General features: G+C 44.4%; 2 protein-coding genes across 3 annotated transcripts; both read right to left on the bottom strand.

Moving 5' to 3' along the window:
* Window positions 1–792: 792 nt before the first annotated feature.
* Window positions 793–16,532, bottom strand: DDA1 (DET1 and DDB1 associated 1). Of its 2 annotated transcripts, XM_032797155.2 has the most exons (6): window positions 16,354–16,532; window positions 11,214–11,294; window positions 10,678–10,729; window positions 10,262–10,323; window positions 8,939–8,981; window positions 793–815 (listed from the first exon to the last, which is right to left on the bottom strand). In XM_032797155.2, exons 1-6 carry the CDS (start codon window positions 16,354–16,356, stop codon window positions 808–810), a joined length of 249 nt encoding a protein of 82 aa, XP_032653046.1. In that variant the 5' UTR covers window positions 16,357–16,532; the 3' UTR covers window positions 793–807. The 2 variants fall into 2 exon arrangements, with proteins under 2 accessions (XP_032653046.1, XP_032652910.1); XM_032797019.2 differs by lacking the exon at window positions 793–815 and having other exon boundaries at window positions 870–8,981; window positions 16,354–16,524.
* Window positions 16,533–20,789: 4,257 nt separating this feature from the next.
* MRPL34 (mitochondrial ribosomal protein L34) lies at window positions 20,790–22,089 on the bottom strand. The gene is made up of 2 exons (XM_075071363.1): window positions 22,072–22,089; window positions 20,790–21,486 (listed from the first exon to the last, which is right to left on the bottom strand). Exons 1-2 carry the CDS (start codon window positions 22,087–22,089, stop codon window positions 21,118–21,120), a joined length of 387 nt encoding a protein of 128 aa, XP_074927464.1. The 3' UTR covers window positions 20,790–21,117.
* Window positions 22,090–25,558: the final 3,469 nt, after the last annotated feature.

The raw sequence follows: 25,558 nt of genomic DNA, 5'->3' as shown, positions 1-25,558 counted from the left end.
GGGCACCACATTGGAAACCCCTGTGTTGAGTAGGAAGTGTTCATTTACTCCTTCACTTTCTCCACTGGCGTCATGATTTTATAGACCTCTGTGAAACCCCTCCTTAGTTATCTCTTTTCCAGATTGAAGAGACCAGATTTAAATCTCACATGGAAGCTAGTCATACCTTTAATCATTTGTTTCCCTTCTCTGTACCTTTTCTAATTTGAATATATCCTTTTTGAGATGGGGCAACCAGAACTGCATGCAGGATTCAAAGTATTAGCGTAACATGGATTATGATATTTTCTGTCTTATCTATCCCTTTACTAATGATTCCTAACAGTGATTCCTTTTGATTGCTGTGTATCAACCTAAATGTTTTGTTTAGGCAAAAAAACAAACAAAAAAACTTGCCATTTGACTGTGTTTTATAATCTGTAATACAACAAATTCAAAATGAGAAGTTGTTGCTATAAGAAATGTTTTATTTAGAAAATGTCAAAATGGAATGTTTCACTGTTGTCGAATTCTTTCTGCCCTTTTCCTCCAAAACAAAATTTCCTGCAAAACTGGCAACTGATTTTGATTGAACTGGGTTTTCCCATGGAAAATCTTCACTCAGTTTTTCCAAGCAGCTCTATCAGTAACAGTTGTTTTCTTTGTGTACCTATTATTCCGTGCACTCACACACGGTAAAGTTATGAGACAGGAATATAGCATTTAAAAAAAAAAAAAAAAAAAAGATATCAAGCCTGTAGTGACAGCTTGATTTGGGAGTCCACCAGTCACTCATGCACCAGTTTCTGTAGTCAGGCAGCAGTTGTCTCACCCTACTGAAGTAAAAACGGTAGAGGAGGAATGGGAAAGAAAAAAACATTGTAATCCTCTACTTTCTGCAAATTTATTATACACAGTATCAAACATGAAAGAGTTTAAAAATAAATGCAAAATCCAACAGCTGTGACATTCAACTAGAACAGAATATTTACAGTCGCTCCATTACAGCAGCCCCTCTATCGCCACGCAACTCCTCAGGAAAACACGTTGCCCCCTGCCCCAAAGACACAGTGTTTGCAAAAAGAGTAAGGGGGAAGAGGTTGAGTTGGAACGCAGCAGGTATTTCTTGTCCACAAGCAGAAAGACGGGTTGTAAGTAATACAGGCTCCAAGGAATACACTGTGTATTGCCAATAAAATCATCCTGGGATTTTGTATTCCAGACTGTAACGGACGTAAAAGCAATTTGGGATGGCTAGAAAGATAAGGCCCAATCCCATACATTCAGCTGTTACATGCAACTGACCAAGGAGACTACGTAGATTAGTCTTAATAAAAACCCAGTAAACCCTTTTTAACTATACACATTGCACTACGTCGTAAGAAACACATGTATTTGGAAGTCCAGCCCAGCCGTACTGTGCAGGGTGATGCAGTGCCGACAAGCACCACGGATCATTCCTTTCAGATTGCATGGCAGTATTTTCTGTCACTTCTTCTAAGTAAAGAATCAATATCCATTTCTGTCAGGACTCTTCTGCAATCCAAGCCAGACAGCCATCGTCACAGAACAAAGCAGGTGGCTAGCAAGTGAAGTAGTTTACTCTGCCCTCCTCCAACAAGTATGCGTGTGTATTTAAATAACTAAATGGCCAATCATTGCTAGTATCTCAGGGATGAAGATATTGAGCTTTAATCACACATTACTCAGCAAAGCAAGGAAGAGTATTTGACTAATTACACTGTTAGAGCTCCCTCCACTTCCCAAAGGAAGAAAAGCAAAGCACATTTAGATTTGTGTTATAAACAACCAACCACAAGATTACAGCACTGGGGTGCACTGGACAGCTACAAGGACCAGTTATCAGTGTAGTATTCATAATATAGGAAGCAAACTGGCCAGTGAGAAGTCATCACTATATACCCAGCAAGAGGATTTCGGTTCACGCTCAAAACGAAACTTTTCCACACACGTAAGAACGCCAAAGCAGTAACTCCAGCCAGATATGGCGCAGGTTAACCTCCCCACCATGCACAGCTCATTGTTAAGGCAGATTCATCCTCTCAACTAGTCTATTCTAGTCTGGATGTTCAACTCTCACCACAGAACGCCAATTGAGTTGAAGTGTGTCCTTGTTTGGTAGAGGAGACAAAAAGATAGTGACACACAAAACTTCATTTGTACACAGGTGGCCTGAACAGCATTAGAACCCAGGACCACAGGTGGGGGTTGACTCATCCCATTTGATTTACTCAACCACCCCACCTCAGCTATCAATTAATTTTTAGATGAAAAAAGCAAAAAAAAGTTGTGACAACATGGCCCTTTTATCCCACCAGCTAATTAGCGACTCCCAGGTTTACACTGATAAAAGCTGAACTCAGTCATAAAAGGATAAGTCCACCAGGACTCCTCCAAAAAACATTAAGACCTTCAGTAGTAGTTTGCCCTTCTACAGAACCTAAGAGTCATCACTGGAATTGCACCAGTTTGAATGAAAAGGCCAATCTGTACATATGATTAATCTTTTCACTCACCACATTCAGGCACAGGCAGGGGGCAGAGAAGCTTTGCTTTAAAAAAAAAAAAAAATCTTAGTGCAGAACAAATGGAAAGGTTGGCATTTGTCCATTCCCACTTTTAAAGTCACAATTACAAAGTTGCTCTCCTGTACAGACCAAGTTCAGTCCTCTTTACACCCGAAGGAAATATTCATCCCAAACTTGTAACAAGAAAACTAGAATTAACAGAGAAGTGCAAGTTCAACTCTAATGTTGCTAGTGTGATGTTGAACTCCACTGAAGGATCCACATACATCCATGAACACACAGCTCAGCAGCAATGCAGGAGAGAGCTACAATGCTGCTGGCCTTTCAAACGAGAAATGTAGGCTGGTGGATATAAAATGCGAGTACTCCAGGGAGCCAGTAGTACGGTTCTAATGAGCACATCCACCTACATAAGCTTGCAATTGGCAGTAAGGAAGTCAAGTAGCCTATCTGCAAATGTGGCTTTGGTCGCACATTTCTTAGCAGGTTAGTGGTACTAAACAGTGCTCCAAACCAGATCAATCTTTAGAGGAGATCCATGACTAAATTCTCCACTACAAGGAGGACAAGCATTCATCTGTGAACCAGCTGAGTGGAGATCGCTCACTGTGCATTCAATATGGTATGAAGGATAGTCTGCTTGAGTAAACAAACGATGCAGTATCCTTTATAGGGCATGTTTATCAACCTAATCCTCACACACACACACCCCAACCCAAATACACCTGGCCCCCTAAAAACAAAAATCACACACTTTTTATACATTGGAAGTTATAACACACAAAAGTTACAGAGGACAATCACCAAGAATCCTTCCAGTCAAAGCCATAGTGTAGCATAACTTCCCTGCTGCCAGATGCCAGTCAATAAATCAGGGAAAGAAAAGGCCATTATATAATCAGTATAGTTGCAAAACTAAAAAGAAAAAAGCATAACATTTGAACAGAAAAATAAAGTCACATTAGTGGTATACTAATGCTAGATGGTAAATGGCAGCTTTGCTTATGACCGAGGCCCATTTGTATGACCTGTCCACGATAAGCAGAAGTTGACGATGTATAGTCAGATCTATTTTCAAAAGGTATATTCTGAAATGAGCTCCTCCAAAGTAATCCTAGCTACTGCAGAAGCAGATTTAGGATTTTTCCAGCAAGCCCCCAAAGTTCTGCCTCAACACAGGAAACAGCCCAAGTGTTAACAACTGAATTACTGTATAAGGCACAAGAGTCACAATGCCTAGAGAAAGACACCAGCCACCAAGAATCCAGGAGCTTCTGAACCCTGTAGCCCCCAAGAAAAGCGAACAAAAAGCAACACTTCGATTTAGTAGGTTTAAACCACCCCCCAAGCGACAAACTGTACACAAGAGATTTGTCTGAACAATGCAAATAGCATACAGATTGGTACATAGGCCCTCATCCTCTCGGGAGCTCCAGACCATAACAGTGTTCAAAGAATTACAAGCCACTCTGCATGGTCAACCAGAACCACGCTCAGCACCTGGTTCTGAACACGCTTTCAGCTTGTATGGTTTGGTACTTAAGGCCCAATCTACACTACAGCCACAAGTGTTAGAGGACCAGCGGTTGTCAGTGAACCTGGCTACAACACAGTTCCATTTTAGTAGTACTGGTGAATCTTCACCCTGCCCTCTCAGACTACATTTACCCTGCAATTAGACACCCAAGGCTGGCCCATGCCAGCTGATCAGGCTTGTGGGGCTCAGGCTAAGGGGCTGTTTAACTGTGGTGTAGATGTTTGAGCTACAGCCTGAGCTCTAAGAACCTCCTACCTCACAGGGTCCTACAGCCTGGGCTCCAGCACAATTAAACAGCCTCTTCGACTAAGCCAGCTGTGAGTTTTTCATTGCCGCGTAGACATCCTCTACCTATCCTAAAGCCTCATGCCCTGTCCAGGCTGGGAAAATAGGTCAGAGTCTAGCCAAAGCTTTAAACAGACAGGGGAGCTGGTCGATTCTTCCTCACAAACACACCCTGTCCAGCAAGGTTTTCACAATGTTTCTGATCACCATTGTAGCTTGGTTTCTAACTGAGTACGGATTCAGTGCTCTTATGGCTAACGGCATTCAAAAACATTCTCAGACTCTAAGCACCAACAGTGGCCCTTACCAGCCTGCCAGTTTTACTCAAAACAGATCATCCTCCCTCAGCATCATTTGCAATATTCCTTTGTATGTCCCTGTGTTTGCTCAAGGAAATGTCTTGAACACTGAACAATGGACACAGATAAAAGAAAGCAACCGGCAAGTCTGAAGAGCCAGCCACTGATACAAATAAATAGGGCCTTCGCAGAGCAGATAGGACTACTTATGACCACTGGAATGGAACATGTGCCAAAGTTTATTTAAAAAACAAACAAACAAACAAACAACTTCCCTTTCAAACTTCTATACTTCAAAAGTTGATTAGGAGCCAGGGGAGGGGAAGAGAATAAAATCCCTTCGAACACTCCTCTGAAGTCAACATTTGATATCTGGAGTTAGTTTAAGACATCTTTGGTTTTGCCTTGTCAGTCACTAATCTTGTGATAACACCCACTACATCCAGTCTTTGTTTAAATAAAAGGCGATGGTTGCTATTGAAATAACTGAGATTTACCTATCACATCCAATTGCTCTGAGAGATTACTAAATAGAGACAGCACAAACTTCAATGCTATCCAGTACAGGAGCAACCTGCCTTGCAGGGGAGAGCAGATGCTTGCTAGGCTATTCCTAGGATTCAGCGTCCTCTACACTTCTCACTGAAATAAAGAGGGAAATATGTTCCTGCAGCTCCAATTTCTGCTAAAAGTCACACTATTCACTCCAAAAATTCTCTTCTGATCTTTTTGACAAGCTTCTAAAAAGTTTTATAAAAATTTTGTACAATATACCTCAATACTAGAAACAATAAAAACACCACTATGCAGACATATACAAAATACCCGTTAAGGGTAACTAAATCCCAGTCACTTTGTAACAGGTGTGATGGGGCAAGGCCAGATGGCTACAGTAAAGTACTGAGAAACAGGTATGTTAGCCCCAGGCTAAACAAATCCCTAGTACCCTGGTAACCAAATGGCAGTTGCTCCAGGTTAATCAAGGCACCTGGAGCCAATTAAGACCTTCCTAGAAGGCAGAGATAGCTACTTTTTAATTAGAACACCTGCAGCCAACAAGCAGGCTAATCAGGGGCACCTGCATTTAAAAAGGAGCTTCACTCCAGTCAGGCGGGAGGCAGCCAAGCAAGGATTGTGTGTGAGGAGCTGGGAGCAAGAAGGCAAGGAGCTGAGAGTGAGAGAGTGTACTGCTGGAGGATTGAGGAGGACAAGCGTTATCAGACACCAGGAGGAAGGTCCTGTGGTGAGGATAAAGAAGGTGTTTGGAGGAGGCCATGGGGAAGTAGCCCAGGGAGTTATAGCTGTCATGCCGCTGTTACAGGAGGCACTATAGACAGCTGTGATCCACAGGGCCCAAGGCTGGAACCCGGAGTAGAGGGCGGGCCCAGGTTCCCCCCAAACCTCCCAACTCCTGATCAGACACAGGACGAACTGACCCAAACTGTGGGTTCCGCAAGAGGGGAAGATCACCGAGGTGAAAAAAAATCCGCCAATAAGCGCAGGACCCACCAAGGTAGAGGAGGAACTTTGTCACACAGGATAATCAGAAAGTATTAGAGGAGCTACATATTATACAAACTGAACACTGTTGGAGAAGTTCTGGATCTCTGTTTAATGTACGATTTGCCTAAGACACCAGACAATCAATTGGGTGGAAGGTTTTCACATGCAACACAAACCCAATATACATGTATTAAACAGCAGTGGAAACATTTTGAATGTGTGGCAGCTTGAGGGTGGCATTTTCAAGCCATTAGCAGCATGGAAACTGGATGGTGAGGGAGGAGGCTTTCAGTTCAGATTGGAGAACTCTGACCAGCTGAGCAAGACTACCAAAACTTTCAGTAAAATGCAATGATACCTGTTTGAGAGCATCAGAAATCCATGCTGCTTGTGTACAGCTAACATCAAAAGCAAAATCCAATAGTTTGACTGAAAGGACACTCAAGAATTTCTCTTTAACTAAAGCTTTTTTTTTCCTCATTGCTTCAGACTTGCTCTCAGGAAGCTAAAGGCAACTATTTTTTTCCCCTAAGAGTGTGAATTGCAGAGATTTTTGGTAAATTAAACAAAAAAAAATTTATTTGTAAGATTTCAAAGGCTCCGCTACCAGGAAGGTCCCATTTATTGTAAAAGGAACAAAGATGGGGGTATAGAAAGGGACGGTACTGCCAAATCTTTAATGGTACTACACTTGCTGTAGCAGAGAGGTCAGCACAGCTCCAAATTCTCTATTAGCAAGGAATTAAACAGCACTTGATAAACGAGGCTAGAACTCTCAAACGTAGCTAAAAACACAGCATTGGTTAAACTTTTGTCATCAGCACTACGCCCATTTCCTCCTTTGGTATCTTACAAACCTTTCAACATGTCCTTGAAGCTAACATAGCATTTTCCGTTTACTTTTTGTATTTCACACGACAGCATTTTTTTGGCAGCACAGCTCTGGGTAAAGAAGTTCTGTTAAGTTACAATTGCCAGTAGAACAAAATTGTAAAACCATATTTTTGTCCTCACCAACACAGCTGGTGTTTGAACCTGATAATCTGGAGGGGAACTGCCACAGCAAAACAGCTATTTTAAGGGCAGGTACAATTTTAGGTTTAAATAACAATGATCTTCACTGAAAAAGTGAGATGAAGAATAGGCGCTAAGCTCTGATTCTACTTGTACACACTTGAAAAAAATGCAGCAATAAGCGAGGCTATGTCCTGCTTCTCACAAAGTCCTGCTCATAAGATAAATTGTGCTGCTGATGGCTTTCATTCCCATCATGCTTTTATTCTGAACAAGTTCTGTCCGCTGGCCTGATCGGGACACAGTAGTGAAGGTGGCAGCATGAGCCCTGTCTTCGCAAGTCTTTCATCTGAGTTTAACCACCACAGTCAAACTCCCTGCAGAACTAGGCTTACCCATGGTTTTCTAGAAAGAGGCTCACATGGCTTCTGGACTCAGTTTGTTTAGAATTTGCGGATGAGCAGAGATGCTAGGAAAAGAGCAATAGAAGGCAACAATCTAGATATCAATCTAAAAACAGACTCAGCTTTTCATATTAAAAGCAGAATGGACAGTCAATAGTGAGAGAGAGATACCTTCAACCAACTATGCTGGTTTCCTTTGACGCCACTTAGACATCTTGAGGGTTTTGTATTTGGTGCCTACTGAAGATAGCCAGCAAAGGGTTACAGATGACAGGTATTGAACTGTCATTGTCCAAATGAAAGAGGGTCTGTCTTTAATATAGACTGTAGAAGCTCATTTTGTTCAGCTACTTTGCATCCAGAAGTCCTGTACTCAGCTCCAGTCATGCAATATACGATTTTTCAGAATCACTGGTTGGCTATTTCCTTTCTCTCAATCTAGATGCCAAGCTGTACCCAATTTGATTCTCAAATTTAACAAACAAGATTATAAGGTAGACCTACCAATTCCATTCCACCGGCTGCCATTTTAAAGACACTGTTGATCAAATACTCAGTAGGATAAAAGTATCCTTTTTATTCCAATGGAGAAGTTGCACATACCAGTCCATTCAAGACCAAAAGGCTGTTAAAATGTAAGAGCAACCAAAGCAACACACCTGTCACTTGAATTCTCCATGACCATTGATGCGTGTGATAACATACGCTGCTGAACAAAAAAACCACAACTGTTCTCTCAAGTTGACCACATTTGATAAGATCAGCATAACCTTAATGACCCCCAGGATTTCCTAGTACAGTGCTGATTTTAGGATCAACATTTCAGAGCGGATGAGCCCCCTCATCCCCTCCTCCCCCCCCCCCCCCCCCAAAATTACTGCTAGACTGGTTACAGCCAATACAGAGTTGACTACTGTAATATACCAGTGGGTATATGAATCAGAAAGCCCATACCACTGGAATTTGCATGCCATAAAGTCATGTCTCCTCTCCAGGCTTCCATGGCAAACTGGGTTAATTAAGCAACAGGTTTAACAAAATCTGGAAAAGTGATAATGTATGTTTTTTTAAAAAGGATTAAAGTTACACTACATCATTTGCTGACTTGTTCCACCATTGATTGCTCCGTAAGTTTTACAGCATAAATAAAAACTGAAAAAAAAATAAATACATTGGCTCCTATGAAGTCAGAAGTGGTTTGGGCTGCATAGTGGAGGGGGGGGAGAAGGGGTGCGGAAATTTACACATTTTGAGACAAAACAGGAAGCGCCTGCAAAATAGTGTAGGACAGAGCAAGAGTTTAAGTGTCCTCATTCATGTCCTGGCTGTCTGTCCGAGCAATTTTCCGTGGTGGTGCCGAATTCTCACCTTCTATTTCCACTTGCTCTTGATCTCTCTTCTTTGCTGCATTCTGATTGAAGCAAAGAGAAAGGAACGTCAATGAAGTCCTCCACAACATTCCACTCCAGAGACGGCTACATTTCCATACTGAATGATACATCTTGCATAAGTAGTTGGTAAAGGTCTTTGGGAGGGAAGATGCTGATGTAGATGAACTAGCAGAGGCATCTTCTTGTGAACACCAGAGTTCTGTCCAAAGCTGGACTAAATTATGTACTGAATTGTCCTTGTAAAATGCTCTCCTGCCCCAGCAGAGCTGCTAAAGGACAATCCTTTGTTCTTAGCTTCTTTTTATTCCAAGGAGCTCAAGTGCTTTAAAAACTTTAATAAGAACCTCTTTTTATCCTGTTGCTCTGATCCAGTGTCTGAACTTCTCAAACCTCCCAACTGGCTTCCATCATCACTCTGAAGCACCTCATCAGCTTCAGACTCCTAACAACTCTGCTCCCATCTGTGTTTCCTCTTTCAACTCCTCCTCCATGTCTATGCTTTGCCCAAACTTCTCTCAGTTGCTCCTTGTCTCTCCTTCTCCCACTCCCTGCCTCCAACCTGCTTTCTTGCTGCTCTGTACCTCTGGAACAGCCTTCATGTACTCCTCCCAAACACACACATTCTGAAGTTACATCTGCTCTCAGAAGCTTTGTGGCTATGACCATTCCTCACAGTATGTGTCTTGTATTGTACCCACTTGTGCCTGCAGAGCACAAACTCGGAGGCAGGATGCGTGCTAGGAATTTTTTATAACATGTACACCTGGCATGTACTATTAATGTGACCCTGTGACGTAAGCAAGATATATGATTTTACAGGTCAGTATGTGGAAATGATTCACTGGGTACCTTTGAATGTGTCAACAGCAGAGCCAGAAAAAGAACCCAGGAGTTGTGGCTTCCACTCTCCTGTCCTATCAGTCTAATAAAAGGACTATGGTCTCAAGGGGAACTGAGGCACAAAGAGGCTAAGTGACTTGCCCAAGGTCATGCAGAAAGTCTGTGGCAAAAATCAAACTGAGACCTCCCAGTTCTAAGCTACCGCCTTAGTCATTGGACCATCTTTTCTCTTTCTAGAATATGAAGAGTGAGAACAAAGTCTACCATGGATAGAAAATTTATCACAAGCGCTTTCCGGTAGAATTGAGAAATTCAGGGTTGGCTCAGTCTTCCACTTAATTTAGTATCTATGTATTTTCCATGACTAATTACAGGCATTGGTGGTCACACAGTAGAAGCAACCAAAACAAACTGCACTTTAAAACCAGATATGAAGTTTTAAATTTAAAAATAGTCATACCTTTTTGTCCCATTGCTGATGTAGATAACGCAAAAGTATGTTTGTCTTTTCTGTTACTATGACTGTTGAAGAAAGAAAACACACTCTGAAGGCATTTCTAAGAGATAACATTTAAAACAAAGTACAGTGACCAAGACTTCATACAGGTACTGAACCTTTTAAGGAGTGACAGCATCATTGTCATTTTAATTGTCCTTACAATCATTCAATAAGGATAGAGAAAAAGATGTGCAAAAGCGGACACAAAAGTTAAGCATCCATACTCTTTCAGGCCACATAAATCTGATACAGATTTAAAAAACAATTCTGTTTTGTGCTATCAAATGAGATTAATGTTAAAAATCTGGCATGTGCTCAAACACAAAATAAAAGTTCTAGTACACATGAAGCTTCAAATATAGAAGGAGCATACTTACTTTGTTCAGATGGATATTCCCTTGTAGGAAGATATACTGACGGTCTTCTGTTCTGTAGAAGTATTAGAATCGTTACAGTGCAGAGAAAAAACAAACACACGCAAAATATCCACATACAATTGAGGCTGCTGAACGGTCTCAGTCCTGACAGCAAGTTCATCTCAACTGCAATGCTATAAAATTGTGGCAATGCAGTATACCACAGTCTCACTGAACTATGCAGCTGCAAATTCTTTCACATGTAAAAAGCGGTCCATTTATCATATATGCGCCCCAGTCCCAATGTTAAACTAAGAATGTAAAAACATGGGGAGGGAATGCCACGCAGCTTTGGCTCTGCTGATATTGCATTTTTCTGAAGTACATTAATTTCATGTCTGGGAAATCTCCCCTCCTAGGATTCCAGTCTCAGATGAGCAATTTTGTCGCTTAGGATGATACCAGTAATAACTTATTTTAAGAGACTCAAGGCCCAGTTAGAGGCCATACGAAGCACCAGTGTCCTCTGACAGATTGAGTTTAGATATAATACTCACCGATGCTTTACATACAGAGTCTGCATGAAATCTACTGAAGTTGCTTTTGTTGTAGACTGGTAATCCTTTCAAAAAATCTGCCTAAAATGACAGAAGACGGCTTTGGTTAAATAGTGAAGCAAGTAAAGAAAAAATTAGTGGATGAGCAAGAAGTTCAAGGGAGTTGCACATGTCAATAATGCTTCCTTTTTTAAAAACCATTTGGAAGTACGTTGGCAGCTATGAGGTCAAATACCAAATATTCAGAACGAACACTGGTTTTCTTAAAACAAATTCTGCAGTCCTATGTGTACATCTCATCTCTATTTCCCCAACCTAAGTGACGTATGAATCTCCAGTGAAAGGCTCTGTTGTAGCTACATCCATTTTGATAGAGAGGGCTTTTTTTAAAACAAAAAACAAAAAACAACAAAACTAGTTAAATGTAGATGTGCAGTAAGGTCTCATTTTTAAGACCAGGATGGTAAACTGGGGAAATCACTTCTTAAGAGGCATGACGACTGATTTAAAAGGGGCAATTGTAAAGTTAATCATTTAAAGAAAATTAGTGCTCTTAAATAGGTTAGATTAAAACAAAACTTGAGCTATTTACGTTGCATACACTCTTGTACCTCAGCCTGAGCAATGAAAACAGATCGACATTTTTACTTTTAAATACAAGCACCTTTGCTTTCTTGGCTCATAAACACTAGTACAATGCTGTTACATTTGAGTTGCAAAATTTCATTAAATTAAAAAAAATCACAGCGGCATTTATTTTGGTTTCACTTTGCTAAAGTTCTGGGCCAATTTTGACTTGACTGTGTCTTTGAGTTTTACTTAGAGACAGACCTGTACTTGCGCAATGAAATACTGAATCACTGTGTACTCAGTAAAGCAAAGAGAATAAGTAGGAAAGAATTAGTTTGCCCAGCCTGTAGCAAGCAGCCATCTATCTAAAAGATCTCAACAGCCAAAACACGTCCTTAACGCCAACACTCTGGATTTGTTATGGCCTGAAAAGTGAGGGAACCTGACAGCGGAACTATTAACCTTCCACCTAATACATCATAATTATTCTACAAATGGTGTTTACTCATTAAAATGAGCTGAGTTCTCAAACAAGATAGCTACACTGAGGCAACCCCCTAGAATATATGTATATACGTAAACCTGTCTGATTAAACTTACCAGTGCAACTCGCGACACAATCTGCACACTAGGTGCCTACTCCAGTATAGCTACACCAGCAGATAAAATCCTCAGCACAGAGGCGGCCTAGGATGCACAGTCAAACCGACAGCTGTTACTAGAGCTGCATAAACACAAAGGAGCCAGTCTCAGGAAGGCAAAAGAACTACACAGCCTCAATGGCCTAATCCTGCAGCCCTTGCACAGAGTTAACTCCTGGTGGCGTCAGTGGTAATTGTGTGCAGGATCCAGCCCACAATCTGTGGTGATTTCCATGCAAAGAATCTCAAGTTCTTGAGGAGGTCTGGTTCAGTCTTCATAGCAGAGTAACACACTTGACCAACAGCAGCATTGCCTCATGAGAAGCATTCCAGCATAACAGCAGCAGTGGCCCTGGAGAGGCCCTTTACCCCCAGGGTACGTCCAGACTACCTGCCGTATCTGCGAGTAGCAATCAATTTATCGGGGATCGATATATCGCGTCTCGTCTAGACGCGATATATCGATCCCACAACGCACTCCGCATTGACTCCAGAACTCCACCAGAGCAAGCGCGGTAGTGGAGTCGATGGGGGAGCCGCGGCCGTCGATCCCACGCCATGAGGACGGGAGGTAAGTCGGAATAAGATACGGCGACTTCAGCTACGGTATTCCAGTAGCTGAAGTCGACGTACCTTACACCGACACTCCCCCCCAGTGTAGACCAGGCCCAAGTTAACCATATGGATGGAGGGGTGTTTGTCCTAAAAGCAATAAAGGGGGCATAATGGTAATCAACTCAGCCATATACCAGATCCAGAACCACTCTGAAGCCTCTTCAGTCACAAAAGAAAGACTCCTGACAACAGCTGCATCTTTTAAGTAGCAGGAAGCAAGGGGACAGATATCACAAGAAGCCATCAAGTACACTCTTTGGGGAAGGAATTGTCTTTTTTTTTGTGTTTGTAGTGCTTATTAACATGGGGTCCTGATCCATGAATTGTGGGTCCTTAAAATAAGTAAGGAAGATGAGTGTATGAAAGGTCATGAAGGAAAATAACTAGCCTAAATCCCCATCTCTAAAAGCAGATTTAATATCTGCACTGGAGTCAAGCCTAGAGGCCCCAGTCAAAAATTATGGCCCCATTATGCTAGGCACAACACATGCATGTAACAAAGAGACAGACCCTGCTCCAGAACTTACAATATAAGCTTAATATATTATCTTTTTTAGAACCAACTCTAAAGATTAGCAAAGAAGCAGATAATTCTGATCAGCAGAATTATTCAACCCATGTCTCATGCAACAAAGAGAAGATAGAGTCCTCCTGTAATGCTGCTGTTATGGAAGGAGTTAAAAATCTCTTAACGGGAAAAATTACTTTTCTGTTTGTAGCTGTTATAGCTTATTCAAAGCAATAGGCTCGAGTCAAGACTTCTCCAAAGTACTATTTATACTTTGATCTTGTTTTAAAAAAGTTAATTACATTGTTTCTAAATTTATTCCCTCCCAAGCTTGCTTTTAGGAGAAAAACAGTCCTATGATTACAGCACTGGACTTAGACTCAGCCAGTTGGGTCTCGGTTTCCAGTTCTGCCACAGACTTTTTGTGCAACCGTGGGCAAATAACGAACCTCTTTTGCCCATCAGTAAAATGGGGACAATACTACTACCTTTCTCCCACCGTTTATCTGCCTTATCTATCGAGCGCTTGCCAGCTCTTCAGGGCAGGTTCTTGTTTCTCTGTACAACGACTAGCACAATGAAAGCATGATCTAAATTGGTCTTTAGTTCTATTCCAGCAGAGCCTAAACTTGTTTTCAGATTCTGCTGTGCACGCCAACTGTTAGGACCCCAAGACATCACCACGTTTCTGTAGCACTCCTTGACTTTACACAAAATATATAGAACAGAACTAGAACTAGTAATTTTATTCAGGAAATGGTGGCAGAAAACTGAAAAGCTGGTCTTGGCTCCTGATGAATCCTAAAGTAAGGCTATCTACATAAAGAGTGAGACTACTGGGCCTCAAATGGGATTGTATCATCTGCTAAAAAGCAATGTTGCTTCCTCACTGAGAACCATTATAAGTACTTAAAGATGAGGCTAAATATTTCCTTGGCACTGCTTTGAACAGGCTGCAAGACAGCTTAAAGCAACATTAGTTTTCAATTATTCTGCCATGCCCTCATTCACACATTATATGTTTTGACCTACTAATGTACAAATGCCATTTAAACAGTGAATCAATTATTGTAAAGAACACAGTTGGAATCCATTTTGATAAAGGGCAATAAAAACTGATCAAACATCCAAAAGAAGCAGTTCTTCCCTCCCCTCACCCTCAGAATAAGGGGGAGCGGCAAGCACTCTAGTTAATTACTTTCATGGTAATGTGTTTCTAGGTGCCTACTAGCTTACGTACAGCTGTCCCCACATTTAAGCATCTAGGCTTATGAGAGTCCAAATATAGGATGAAGACTCAAAATGACAGCCATTAAATTAATGGTATGAAAATCATGCAGGATCTTTTTTAAAGGAATAATTTCTGCAGATTTTGTTTCATTGTTCAGATTCTCCAATTAAAAATGACAAATGCAACACAGACACCAGATTTGTGCAGGCCAAAGAATTATACACCTGCAAACAGGAATCTAGCTAGTCATTTAACACTACATGCAGCACCAAGATACCTTAGCTCCAGTCTAATGGGAACAAGTGAGAGCTGGAGTTTCCCTGGTTACTAGCCATCACCCTATTTTTTCCCAGGGCAGAAATTATTCGAATGATTCAACTCCAACACCACTGGAAACGTTTACTGGGTAACCACCATAACTGAGATATTAGCAGAAAAACAAAAGTGATTCTAAAAAAACTGCCGACACATTCAAAAGGGGCACTCTCTACTTCAGCTTTCTGCTTTTTTCTTCTCCTTAGGGCAAATGCCCTGGTCAAACCAAAAGAGCTAAGGAATCTCCTGAGGAGTCAAGAAATGAAGCAGATCCTCAAATTTGAGGCATTTCCCCATTTATTTTGAGGGAAGGTGCCACAGCAGTAACCCCAGATGCAATTATGACTATGCTGTTGTCTAGAGATTCTCTCTCTAGTTTCCCACTGCTATTGCTTTGAGGGAGGCAGTGTCTGCCTCTCCCGTGTCAGCAAGACCCCACCTCCAAGCAGTTTCCTGAGAATGTGACCAAAAATCCCATTACGGCTGGAGCCCACAGCTCTAAGCAGAGAGATGGAGAGGCCATATCTGCCCCTGTCCCTCCATCCTAAGGAGCGAATGCAGCAATCCCGCTCAGACACATCAGGCCCCTGGGGGAGTGGAGATGCTGAAGATGAGGCCGGGGGTCGGGGGCGGCGAGAACCGCAGAGGCAGGAGCCCCACCCCCGAGCCCAGCTACCTCAGGCTTTCGGCCTGAAGGGGGCTGCGATCCTCCCTCCCCCCCCGGCTAACCAGGCCCAGGAAGGAAACACCGAAGCCCTTTCCTAGAAAGGCTCATATGGCTGCAAGGGAAGGCGACCAGGGGAAGCCTACGGCTACTGCAGCCCCTCCCCCAGTCACCCCCTCCCTGAATAAACAGGCCCAGAAACTGCTGCTTGGGGAAGGGGGGGGGCTGAACCCTCCCTAGGGAAACCCCATGGACGGGGCCCCTGGGTGCCGTGGCTGCCCCCCCCCGAAGGTACTGGCCCTGGGGGGTGTTGCAGGGGGACGAAGGCTCTGCCCTGAGAGGCGAGGCCCATGGCTGCTGGGGGGGCTCCCCTCACACCCCCTCCCCTCAGGGCGCCTGCCCCACAGCCCGGGAGGGGGGGGGGGGGGGGCGTGTGTCCGTGGCGGCCCCACCCCAGGGGAGCCTCGCCCCACTCAGGCTGGGGGCGGGGCCCTCTCCCCGGGGGTCCCCATAGCTACTGAGGCTGCAGCCCCAGCACCCCGCCTCCCTCACCCGCCATTTTGTATCGGGGGCGGGGGAGGGAACAAGCCACCTACCATCTTCCCCGCCGCTGCCCCAGCCGCACGGCGACTTCTAAAAGCCCACTCCTCAGCCTAACTTGCCTCCTTGCCCGGACCGCCCCTCACCCGGATCCTCACGCTCCCATTGGGTGGTTCTGGCCAAGACTGCAGGCCTATTGGCCACCGGACCTGTCCCTCAAAACTGCCAAGAAAATAGCCCTTTAGGTTGAGGCAGGAAATGCCCGCCCCGGCCCCTAAGGCTCGCGGGAGGAGGAGGAGGAGGAGGGGGAAAGGACCCGGATGTGGGGCCGACCGCGCTGCTTCATGGGAGCTGTAGTCCCAGTAACGAACACCTGCCTTCCCACTTCCCATGAAGGAGGCTATTGGCTGCTGCCAGGATCAATACAGTAATAATTTATGGTTCGTTCTTAACAAACAAGTATTTAATAATAATGAATAATATATATGCAACAACACATGTTAATCAATTATTAATGAGTATCAGTATTCAAGTCATAATTAGTCAATTATATGTTACTAATTATAATTATTAACCTATCAGTAATGGCTTATAACCACCACCATTTGATCAAACAGCCATAGATTCCAAATAGTAAACATCAATAACCAATACTTCATAATCAAAATCACTAGAATTAAGTCATTGATTATTAAGCACTCATAATTAAGAACTCAATTCATTAATAAAGCTCTGATCTTGCAAGCTGCTGTGCCTGGGCAAACCCCTGTATCCACAAAGTGTCCCATTAAGGGGTGCAGAGGTCTGCCTGGGTGAAGCAGCTTGCAACATTGGGGCAAAAGTCTAGAATATTTAATCTTTTATAATGAGTCAGAAATTAATTATCTCTGAATAATCTATGAGAGTTATTTGGATAACACCCAAAATGTGTTGGGCACATTGCAATACAGACATGTAATAAGACAGGTCCCTGCACCAATGACCTTGCAGTCTGAACAGAGAAAGGATGAACAAAAGACACAAGGTACATCAGAAGGAGGGATATACAACAGTTCAGTGCTACTTGATCCGATTGTCAGATCTGACCCTAAATCAAGATTGTTAAGGTCAGTAATCAGTATTAAATCAGTAATCAAAAATAACCTATTTCATAGGTGTTCTCCACTCCTTGTAGCAATTACAGATGACAGGATCATCTGGTCAATCTCCAGTGCTAAATTCCTGGTGGCCTGGCGTACATTTGTTGCCCCTAACAATGCCATTGAGGGAAGTGATTCACCATCACTACCTTCCATGTGGGCCAAGGGGACATCTTCATACCCATTCCACAGGAACTGGTGCCATTAGCTGAGGGAATGACCTATATTTGACAAATGAGGAAGCATCCTGCAAAGGGGCTAACATGAAAAACACCAATGCAAACAGCATTTTCAGGTTAATTTTGAAAATAAGAAGCAATGAACTGAGACAAAGACCTCCTGAGAACCTGTCCCATATCCTAGGAGTTGCCACAGCAAAGGTCAATTTAAGATATGATAGCTAAACTCCTAAAAAGCAGCTTGACATCAGATGAAAAACAGAATATGAAAAACAGATGCTGCTACCCCACTCATATAAAACTTTGGCTTAGGCTAAATGGGACATTAGACTGAACACTGGGGAAAGTTCCTAAGGATGAGTATTCTATTAGGCTGTGAGAAATTACTGCTGAAAGAGCAGAAGCTTCCTAAACAGAAGCATTTAAAACTAGGACTTGCCAAACCCCAGGCAAATAAACTGTGGGAAACAATCCTGCATTGGCCACTGATATGATAGTGTTAGTATCTTCCACTTCTAATTTCTCCACATTCCATGCAAAAGATCCATTAAAAAAAATGACAGAAGATGTGTTATAAAAACAGTGTTGCCTCTTACTAATGCCTTTTTCCATCCTTTCTCTGGCTGAGTTGGCAGGTGTTTTGCTGGACTTCTTTCAACTGGACTTTGCTTTCTACATATAGAATCATAGAACACCAGGGCTGGAAGGGACCTCAGGAGGTCAATATTACATGGGTTATAAACACAGCTGGAATTACACTCTGTAGGAGTCTCTTCATTTCAAGGAAGCGCACCAGGGCCTTTTAAGATAGTCACTGTGGTGTCTGCACACTGTCCTGAGATCAAGGAGCTGCTGAGTTCTGATTCCAGCTGTGGTCTTAGATAAGTGACTTTTCAGCAGTGCTGCAGACCTGAATCTCCCATTAAATGGAAGCTGTGGTTGCTCAGCCCTTTCTTAAATTCAGCCTGTGCCTTAGTTTCCTCTTCTGACAAATAGGGAGAACGATCTCTCTCTGCCACTGGGGGTTGTGAGGCTTAAATAATTAGCACAGTACTTTGAGATCCTTGCACAAAAAAATTAGTATTGGGCCCTAGCAGGCATTTTTGCACATCACAAGACTCCAAAAATCATGTACAGTTGGCAGCCTTTGCTTAAGAGTCCCAAGTCATTCCCAATCATCCAGCTTCCTTCATCCTGTTTCTCTTTCCTTATTAAAGTATGCTTGAAATGCACTAAGCAGAGGCTGTGTCATCAGGGGAAAGGGGAAGCAACATAATCCTTCTATTTAGAAGTTGTACCCTGCCTACATGCCTCTGGAGAGGCGCATAACCTTTAATAAAATGGTGTGTTGTGCTCCTTGAACAGGTACCAAATGAACAAGGTCCCTCCCCACAAAAAACTCACTTGCCCCAGCCAGCCATCTCAGTAGCTACAGAACTGATATGGTACCAACCATTGTACTAGCTAGTAATCCTCTCAGGGATCATGCCAAACTGATTGTTTATCATAAGCAGAGGGGCTCTCAGATGTTTGGGGTGTTGAATTATTAGTTCTGCTCTTAGGTTCCCCTACAGCTGACTCCCAAGCACAACTGACCACCTTCCTCCTATTGGATCCCATTTTTCAAATTGAGGGCTCTGGAAATGACCATGACTAGTGCTCCTGGAGACTTCTACATACAATTCCTTCAGCTGCTAGGGAGTCTGGGTAAGGAAGTTATATTGTCGAACTTCTTCTGGAAGAAGATGACTTGCATGAGAGCTGTGTCAGACAGGCCCCAACTCCTTGCCCCACATGCTGTCCCAAAGAGGTTCAGGCTCCTCTCCACTTTCAAGTATCAAGGCCAACATTTTTAACGGTCATCTTGAAAGGTTTATAAAATCAGCTCAAGAGATCTCAAGCTCAGTCCCTGACGAGTAAGGAACCTATAACGGGCACTTTGTGGCTCCAGGCCTTCCTGTATTGATTGTTAATCTGGCTAAATTCACTTTGTGGTAGAAAATCTCAATCTCTGGAATTTCCTGAATATCATGAACATGAATCTCACCTTTACTGCTGCATTAGTGGTAGTTTTTGCATCTAATTTCCCCTCAAGTAAGCCATGCATACTTGTCACGCTGCATTAAACTCGGAGAGGGAAATTAAAACTTGTCAACTTTACAGTCTGTCTTATGCTAGCATTTGCAACAGCTTAGAGGAATGTTTACATAGTTTTTTAAAAATCAAAAATTGTCTTAATTAAGATACCATGGGGACATTTCTATTCAATGTCAATTTTTTTTTTAAATTGAACAAAACCTGCATTTTGATCCACATATTTAGAGAATCCTGAAAATAGACTGTAGATTCTGTTCTTAAAAGCTTTCACAGACTCACACTCAGTGTGAAATTTACCCCAGTACACAAGGTCTTTGCAAAGCCTATGCTCCAAGGAGTGTTAAACTGAGGGACTAAGTGGAAAACTTAGGCAATGCCAAGGGGCCTTGCATGGGCTCTTGGGCACAGATGTGAATTTCACCCCCACACAGCAGCAGACTAAGCCAAAGTGTGCTAAGTGAGGTGTTGGGGCGCTTTTCAGGTGCCATTAAGAAGCTGGCCATTGGAATCCTTACCCAATGACAAAAGAAATTCTTGCTAACAGAGCAATAGGAAAACAATACCAACATGTACTGCTGCTGTAGTTTATAGCAGGACTGCAGCTCCACCACTAGGTTCAGATCCTGCAATTAAGTCTACACAAGTAGATTCTGTGGCTTCCTGGACTTTCTGCAATGGAACTCTTCATGGGTACATATTCCTTTGCAAGATTTGGCCCTAAACTGACAGAAAAAAGAACCCTACCCCATGCTTGCTTTAGGCTCCAGTCATGCAAGGTGCTCATTTTCTTCAAACAGCTCTGAGGGCACTCAGCACATTGCATGATAGGGTCCTTAGTGAGTAACATAGGGAGAGGGGAGTGGAGTCAACAGCACACCGTTCGCTGGGTATGTTGGGGAGTAGTCACAGACCTTGTCTTGTGGTTAATGCTAATTGCACATCCACAGATTGAAAACTCTTCCCTTAAGGCTTCTAGAGTAAGAAGGAAGTGTGCCTGCTACTCCCACAAGAAAAAAAGAGAAATAAAACAGTTTTTTCCCCCCTATAGCTTTGCATTAACAAACTTAATGCAGGAAGCTTGATATGATTTTTTTTATTATTTTGTAATTACGCCTCATGGATGCATACTTTTTACCTTAGAACTACTCCCACCAGTTGTAATAATTTTGCCATTAAAAATAATTAGCCATCAAGTGAAGCCAGTGGAAAAGAAAAGCAGCATCCTACATCTGTCAAAGTAGCACTCCATGATTCTTCACCACGTTATAACATGATGGGAATAGTCAGTCACTCATGGGTGTTACATAGAGAAGAAGGCTGGTTCACTCTAAAAGTCTAAGCTGCGGATGATTATTCAGGCTTGACTAAAATATTTCATGCTCAACAGATTCTGCAGCTACAACACTCAGTGGCTCAGCGATTTCCTGCCTTTCAGCATGCGTCGGAGGATCACCTCGATACCACTGGGAGTTCTAATACGCTTGATCCAGCCATGGGTCCGCTTGCGCTTGAGGTTCTTTGGCTGATATTCATTCCCGCGTGCCTTGGTGCGTATTTGTTGAAGGCTCCATGGTGACAGGTGTCTAGGGATGCTTTGGAAGATGCCTGCAGATCTGAAGGACAGGCTGGTGCTTGGAGGCTGCCCCAAAGCATCTGAGAGGATGGAAATTGTCCTGGGCTGCGAGGGGGAGGCTGTAACGTGCTGCAGCAGGAAGAATCTTGGTAGAGTGAAAAAAAACAATAGAAAGAGGTTAACAAGAAGTAAGACAATGACCTACAGAGTTTGGAATCTAAGCATCATGTGTAAAACACAGTATGGTGGGCTGTTTGGACCTTCATTCTAAAAATGCAATTTTGGAGGTATAACGGGTTAAATAAGGGCCTCTGATAATTCATTCGAGCCAAACATCGTGAAGAGAGATGCTGGCCCTGCTTCGGCAACAGTTTTGCCAAGGGTACCACACTCTCCTGCCCCCCCACTACGGTCATCCATCTCTCTCGGCTCTGCCAATGCAGTAACACATAGCACCCCTCTGATCAGACAGTCATCACTGCTTCTGACCTCCCATCCTCCCCATCTGCAGCCAGCCCCCCCTTCCTCCCAGCCACGCTTACCCCCTCTCCTGCCCCCAGCTTCCACTCGCCCCATTTCCAGTCCCCCTTCTTCCGCCTTGACCTCCCCCTCACCTCCTGTCTCCTCTCCTGAGTCCCCCTTTTTCTGGCCTGCCCTCCTCACCCCATTTCCAGTCCCTGTTCATCTGCCCCCCCACCTGTCCTGCCCCATTTCCAGTCCCCCTTCCTTTGCCCTGCTCTTCCCCTCACCTCCTGAGTCCCCCTTTTACTGGCCTGCTCCCCTCACCTCCTGTCCCTCTCCCATTTCCAGTCCCTGTTTGCCTGCCCCCCCCCCTGTCCTGCCCCATTTCCAGTCCCGTTCGCCTTGCCCCCGCCTGCCTGTCCTGCCCATTTCCAGCCCGTCGCCTGCCCCCCATGCCTGTCCTGCCCCATTTCAGTCCCGTTCGTGCCTCGCCCCGCCTGTCTCTGCCCCATTTCCAGTCCCGTTTAGCTCCCCGCGCCGCCATTGTCCCCCCTGCCCCCGCCTGGTCCTGCCCCGATTCCAGTCCTGTTCGCCCTGCCCCCCGCCTGTCTCCTGCCCATTTCCATTCCCGTTCGCCTGCCCCCCTGCCTGTCCTGCCCCATTTCAGTCCAGCTGTCGCACTGCCCCCCGGCCTTGTCCTGCCCCATTTCCAGTCCCTGTTCTCTTGCCCCCCCCTCGTCTGCTCCATTCCAGTCCCCCTTTGTAGCCTCCCTCTCCGGCTGTCCCCCCACCACACACCTTAGCCCCCCCCCGGAACGGGGGGGGTCGGCGGCCGCGCGATATACCTGCCCCCGGAGGACAAAGGCCAGAGGAGCCACGACCCCTGCGAACAAAAGCCATCCTTGAACCCCAAACAAACCCCGGCCTATTGCGCCGCCGCCGGGCCTATCACAACCCGCCGCACTCGGGGCGGGCCGCCGCACAGGGCTCTGGCGACATATAAAGTTCTTCGGTGTGACGGCAAGGCCGCAAGGCTTGTGGGACTGGTAGTTCTCCGTTGCCCAGACCGAGGCCTCCGTGGGGTGCGCTGTAAGTCCCCGCCCTGTCCGGCTGGCCCCGTGTTCCGCCTCGCCTGGTTACCTCAGACCATCCCCGCCCCTCCTCACACGGCCGGAGGCTCGCCAATGGAAACGGCTCCCGCCCCTCCTGAAAGCGGGTGGCTGTGGGTTAAAAGCCTAGGGCCCGACTCCTGGTTTACCCCAGCTATGGGAGGGAGTTGGGGTCTAGTGTTAGAGGAGTTGGGAGGGGCTGGAGCCCGGACTCCTGGGTTCTGCCCCAGCTATGGGGGGGGGAGTGGGGTCTAGTGGTTAGAGTGGAGGGGCTGGGAGCCCGGACTCCTGGGTTCTGTCCCAGCTATGGGGGAGTGGGGTCTAGTGGTTAGAGTGGAGGGGCTGGGAGCCCGGACTCCTGGGTTCTACCCCAGCTATGGGGAGGGGAGTGGGGTCTAGTGGTTAGAGTGGAGGGGCTGGGAGCCAGGACGCCTGGGCTCTCCCCCTGGCTGTGGGGTCTAGTGGGTTAGAGCAGGGGAGTCAGTACTCTTGGGTTCTCCCATGTAATAGTTAGAGATGCAGGAGGCTAGGAATTGCCACAAGCTCCGTGCAGGTACAAGAGGCTGTCCACGTAGAATGACTTGCAACATAGTGCCCTTAGTCTGGTTAAAGTGGGAGTTTCCTGGACAGGATGGGACAACCACCCCAAAACATCTCTCCCGTTCCTGCCAAAGAATCCTGTATGAAATTTCTTTTGCACCTGGGGCACACAGCAACAGGAGAGGGCACAACCTTTTATGGAGCCAAAGGCCCAGTATGAACCAGTGGTGCAAGATGCAGCTACAGAAATCCCAATCTGGCCTTTAGATGGTGCACTAAAGGCCAGATTTAACCCTGGTGCAACTCTCATTGGGTTCAGTGGGGTTGATCAGCTTACAGAAATGCTGGATTTGGCCCTGTGTGGTGAAGTGAATTACTGCAATTTGCTGTTCACCTCTGGAGCCCTGAGTTTAGACCTGCCAGAGGTTTAAGTCATGAGATATCAATGGGCCTGATCCTTCTGCCTTCATTGATCTCAATATGAGGATGCTCAGAATCTCTGAAAAATCAGGCCAGTGGTCTCACATAAACAAGGATGAAGATTATTGTTAGCAAGTCACCTTTGAAAAGCCAGATCTCATTCAAAGTTGTGTATTGCATAGGGTGAAGGCAGTGAGTGAAAACAAAGTGGTTGATTTTTTGTGTCTTATAACAAAAGAGTTTGGTGCCTGGAAAGGATCTGAATTAAGCATCAGCTGAGCAAAGCTTCTGTATGTGATGCCTTAACCACAGCGTGAGATGTTCCCCTCTAGCCCACGGGGTAAGTAGCTCCTCATCTGTCATATTACACACTGTGCAATAATTATATTCCATAGAATCCCTTATCCATGTGTAATGCCGTCGTGCAGTGGCATTGAAGGGTGAAGTTTTTTTAAAAAGCCTATGGGAGTTAGGCACCCATCTCCCATTTAATTTCAATAGTGGTGGGGTGCCTGATGCACTTACACATCTTACCCAAAGCAGGTTGCGAACAATGAATTGAGCTTTCCAATCCCCATTCCCTCCTGGCAGGTAGGTGTGTCTCCATTTTTCAGACAGGGGGATTGAAGCACAGAGAGGAAATTTACCTAAGGCTGTGCAGAGTCAATGGCAGAGCTGAGAAAAGATGCCATTCCCCTACTTTAACCCCTGGACCACACATGCACCTACAGCAAGGAATAGTAGAACTTAGGAGTCCTGACTCCCAGCCTTCCCTGTTCAAACTACTAGATACAACTGACTTTAAAGAATAATTTGCATTTATATGATCCCTTCCGTTGTTCTTATCACATCTCTCTCTGTACCTGTTCCTCATCCCTCAGAAACGGAGATAGAAGCACAGAACTGATGTTCATAAACAAGGAACTATCCTGCAGTTCCCTGGCTGTCTGGCAGCCTAGTGTATCCAACATCACCACAACACACAGGGCTGTGGGCTCTTTGCCGTGATGGATTATTAAAAAACTCTTAATACATTTTCTGTCAAAATTATTTTGCTGGTAACAGTTCTGGGCTGTTTCTTTGCTTCTGTTAGCTCTAGGATTGAAGCACCAATTTGAGAGGCACAGGGCTGTGCAGTGGAAGTGACACAAAAGTGCACAGGCTTGGTGCTCGTTATGGCTGCAGGAGATGCTTTGCTCTTTTCCTCATTGCTAGGCCTCTTAGGGTTATCATTTAATTGTGCACTCACTATATATATGCCTGGAATAATGCTTTCATTCCCTGATCCTGTTATTGAAATAACTGGAGCTGTCCAAAGAACAAAGAGAATTGGAGATGAATATTGTCTTGTGCTTAGAGGAGGGAATGGGAGTCAGGACTCTTGGATTCTATTCCTGCCTCCATTGGAGAGCTGCTCTATGATATTAGCTAAGTCACTTAAAAAAACCCAACTCTGTGCCTGGAATGATACCACAACTTTCCCAGGAGAGTTAGGAAGTTGGATGTTTGTAAAGCAGCTGTTCTTGGGCCAGTTACTCTATCCAACAGGTTTTCTGACTCGTGATTTCCCCAGATGAAACTATTTGGTAAATTATTGCAGGAATTAAAACTACAGCAGATTATCCAATGTAGGTACACTGTATGCTGATTTGGAGTATTTCGTATACACTGGTTTTTACTTTCACTTAGTAACTGCAGTTTTTAGTAACAAAAAAGGGATTATTTGAAAGACTCCCTGTTTT

The sequence above is a fragment of the Chelonoidis abingdonii genome, chromosome 11, assembly GCF_003597395.2.
Source record: "Chelonoidis abingdonii isolate Lonesome George chromosome 11, CheloAbing_2.0, whole genome shotgun sequence".
NCBI lineage: Eukaryota > Metazoa > Chordata > Testudines > Testudinidae > Chelonoidis > Chelonoidis abingdonii.
This window is presented reverse-complemented; position numbering and strand designations above follow the sequence as displayed.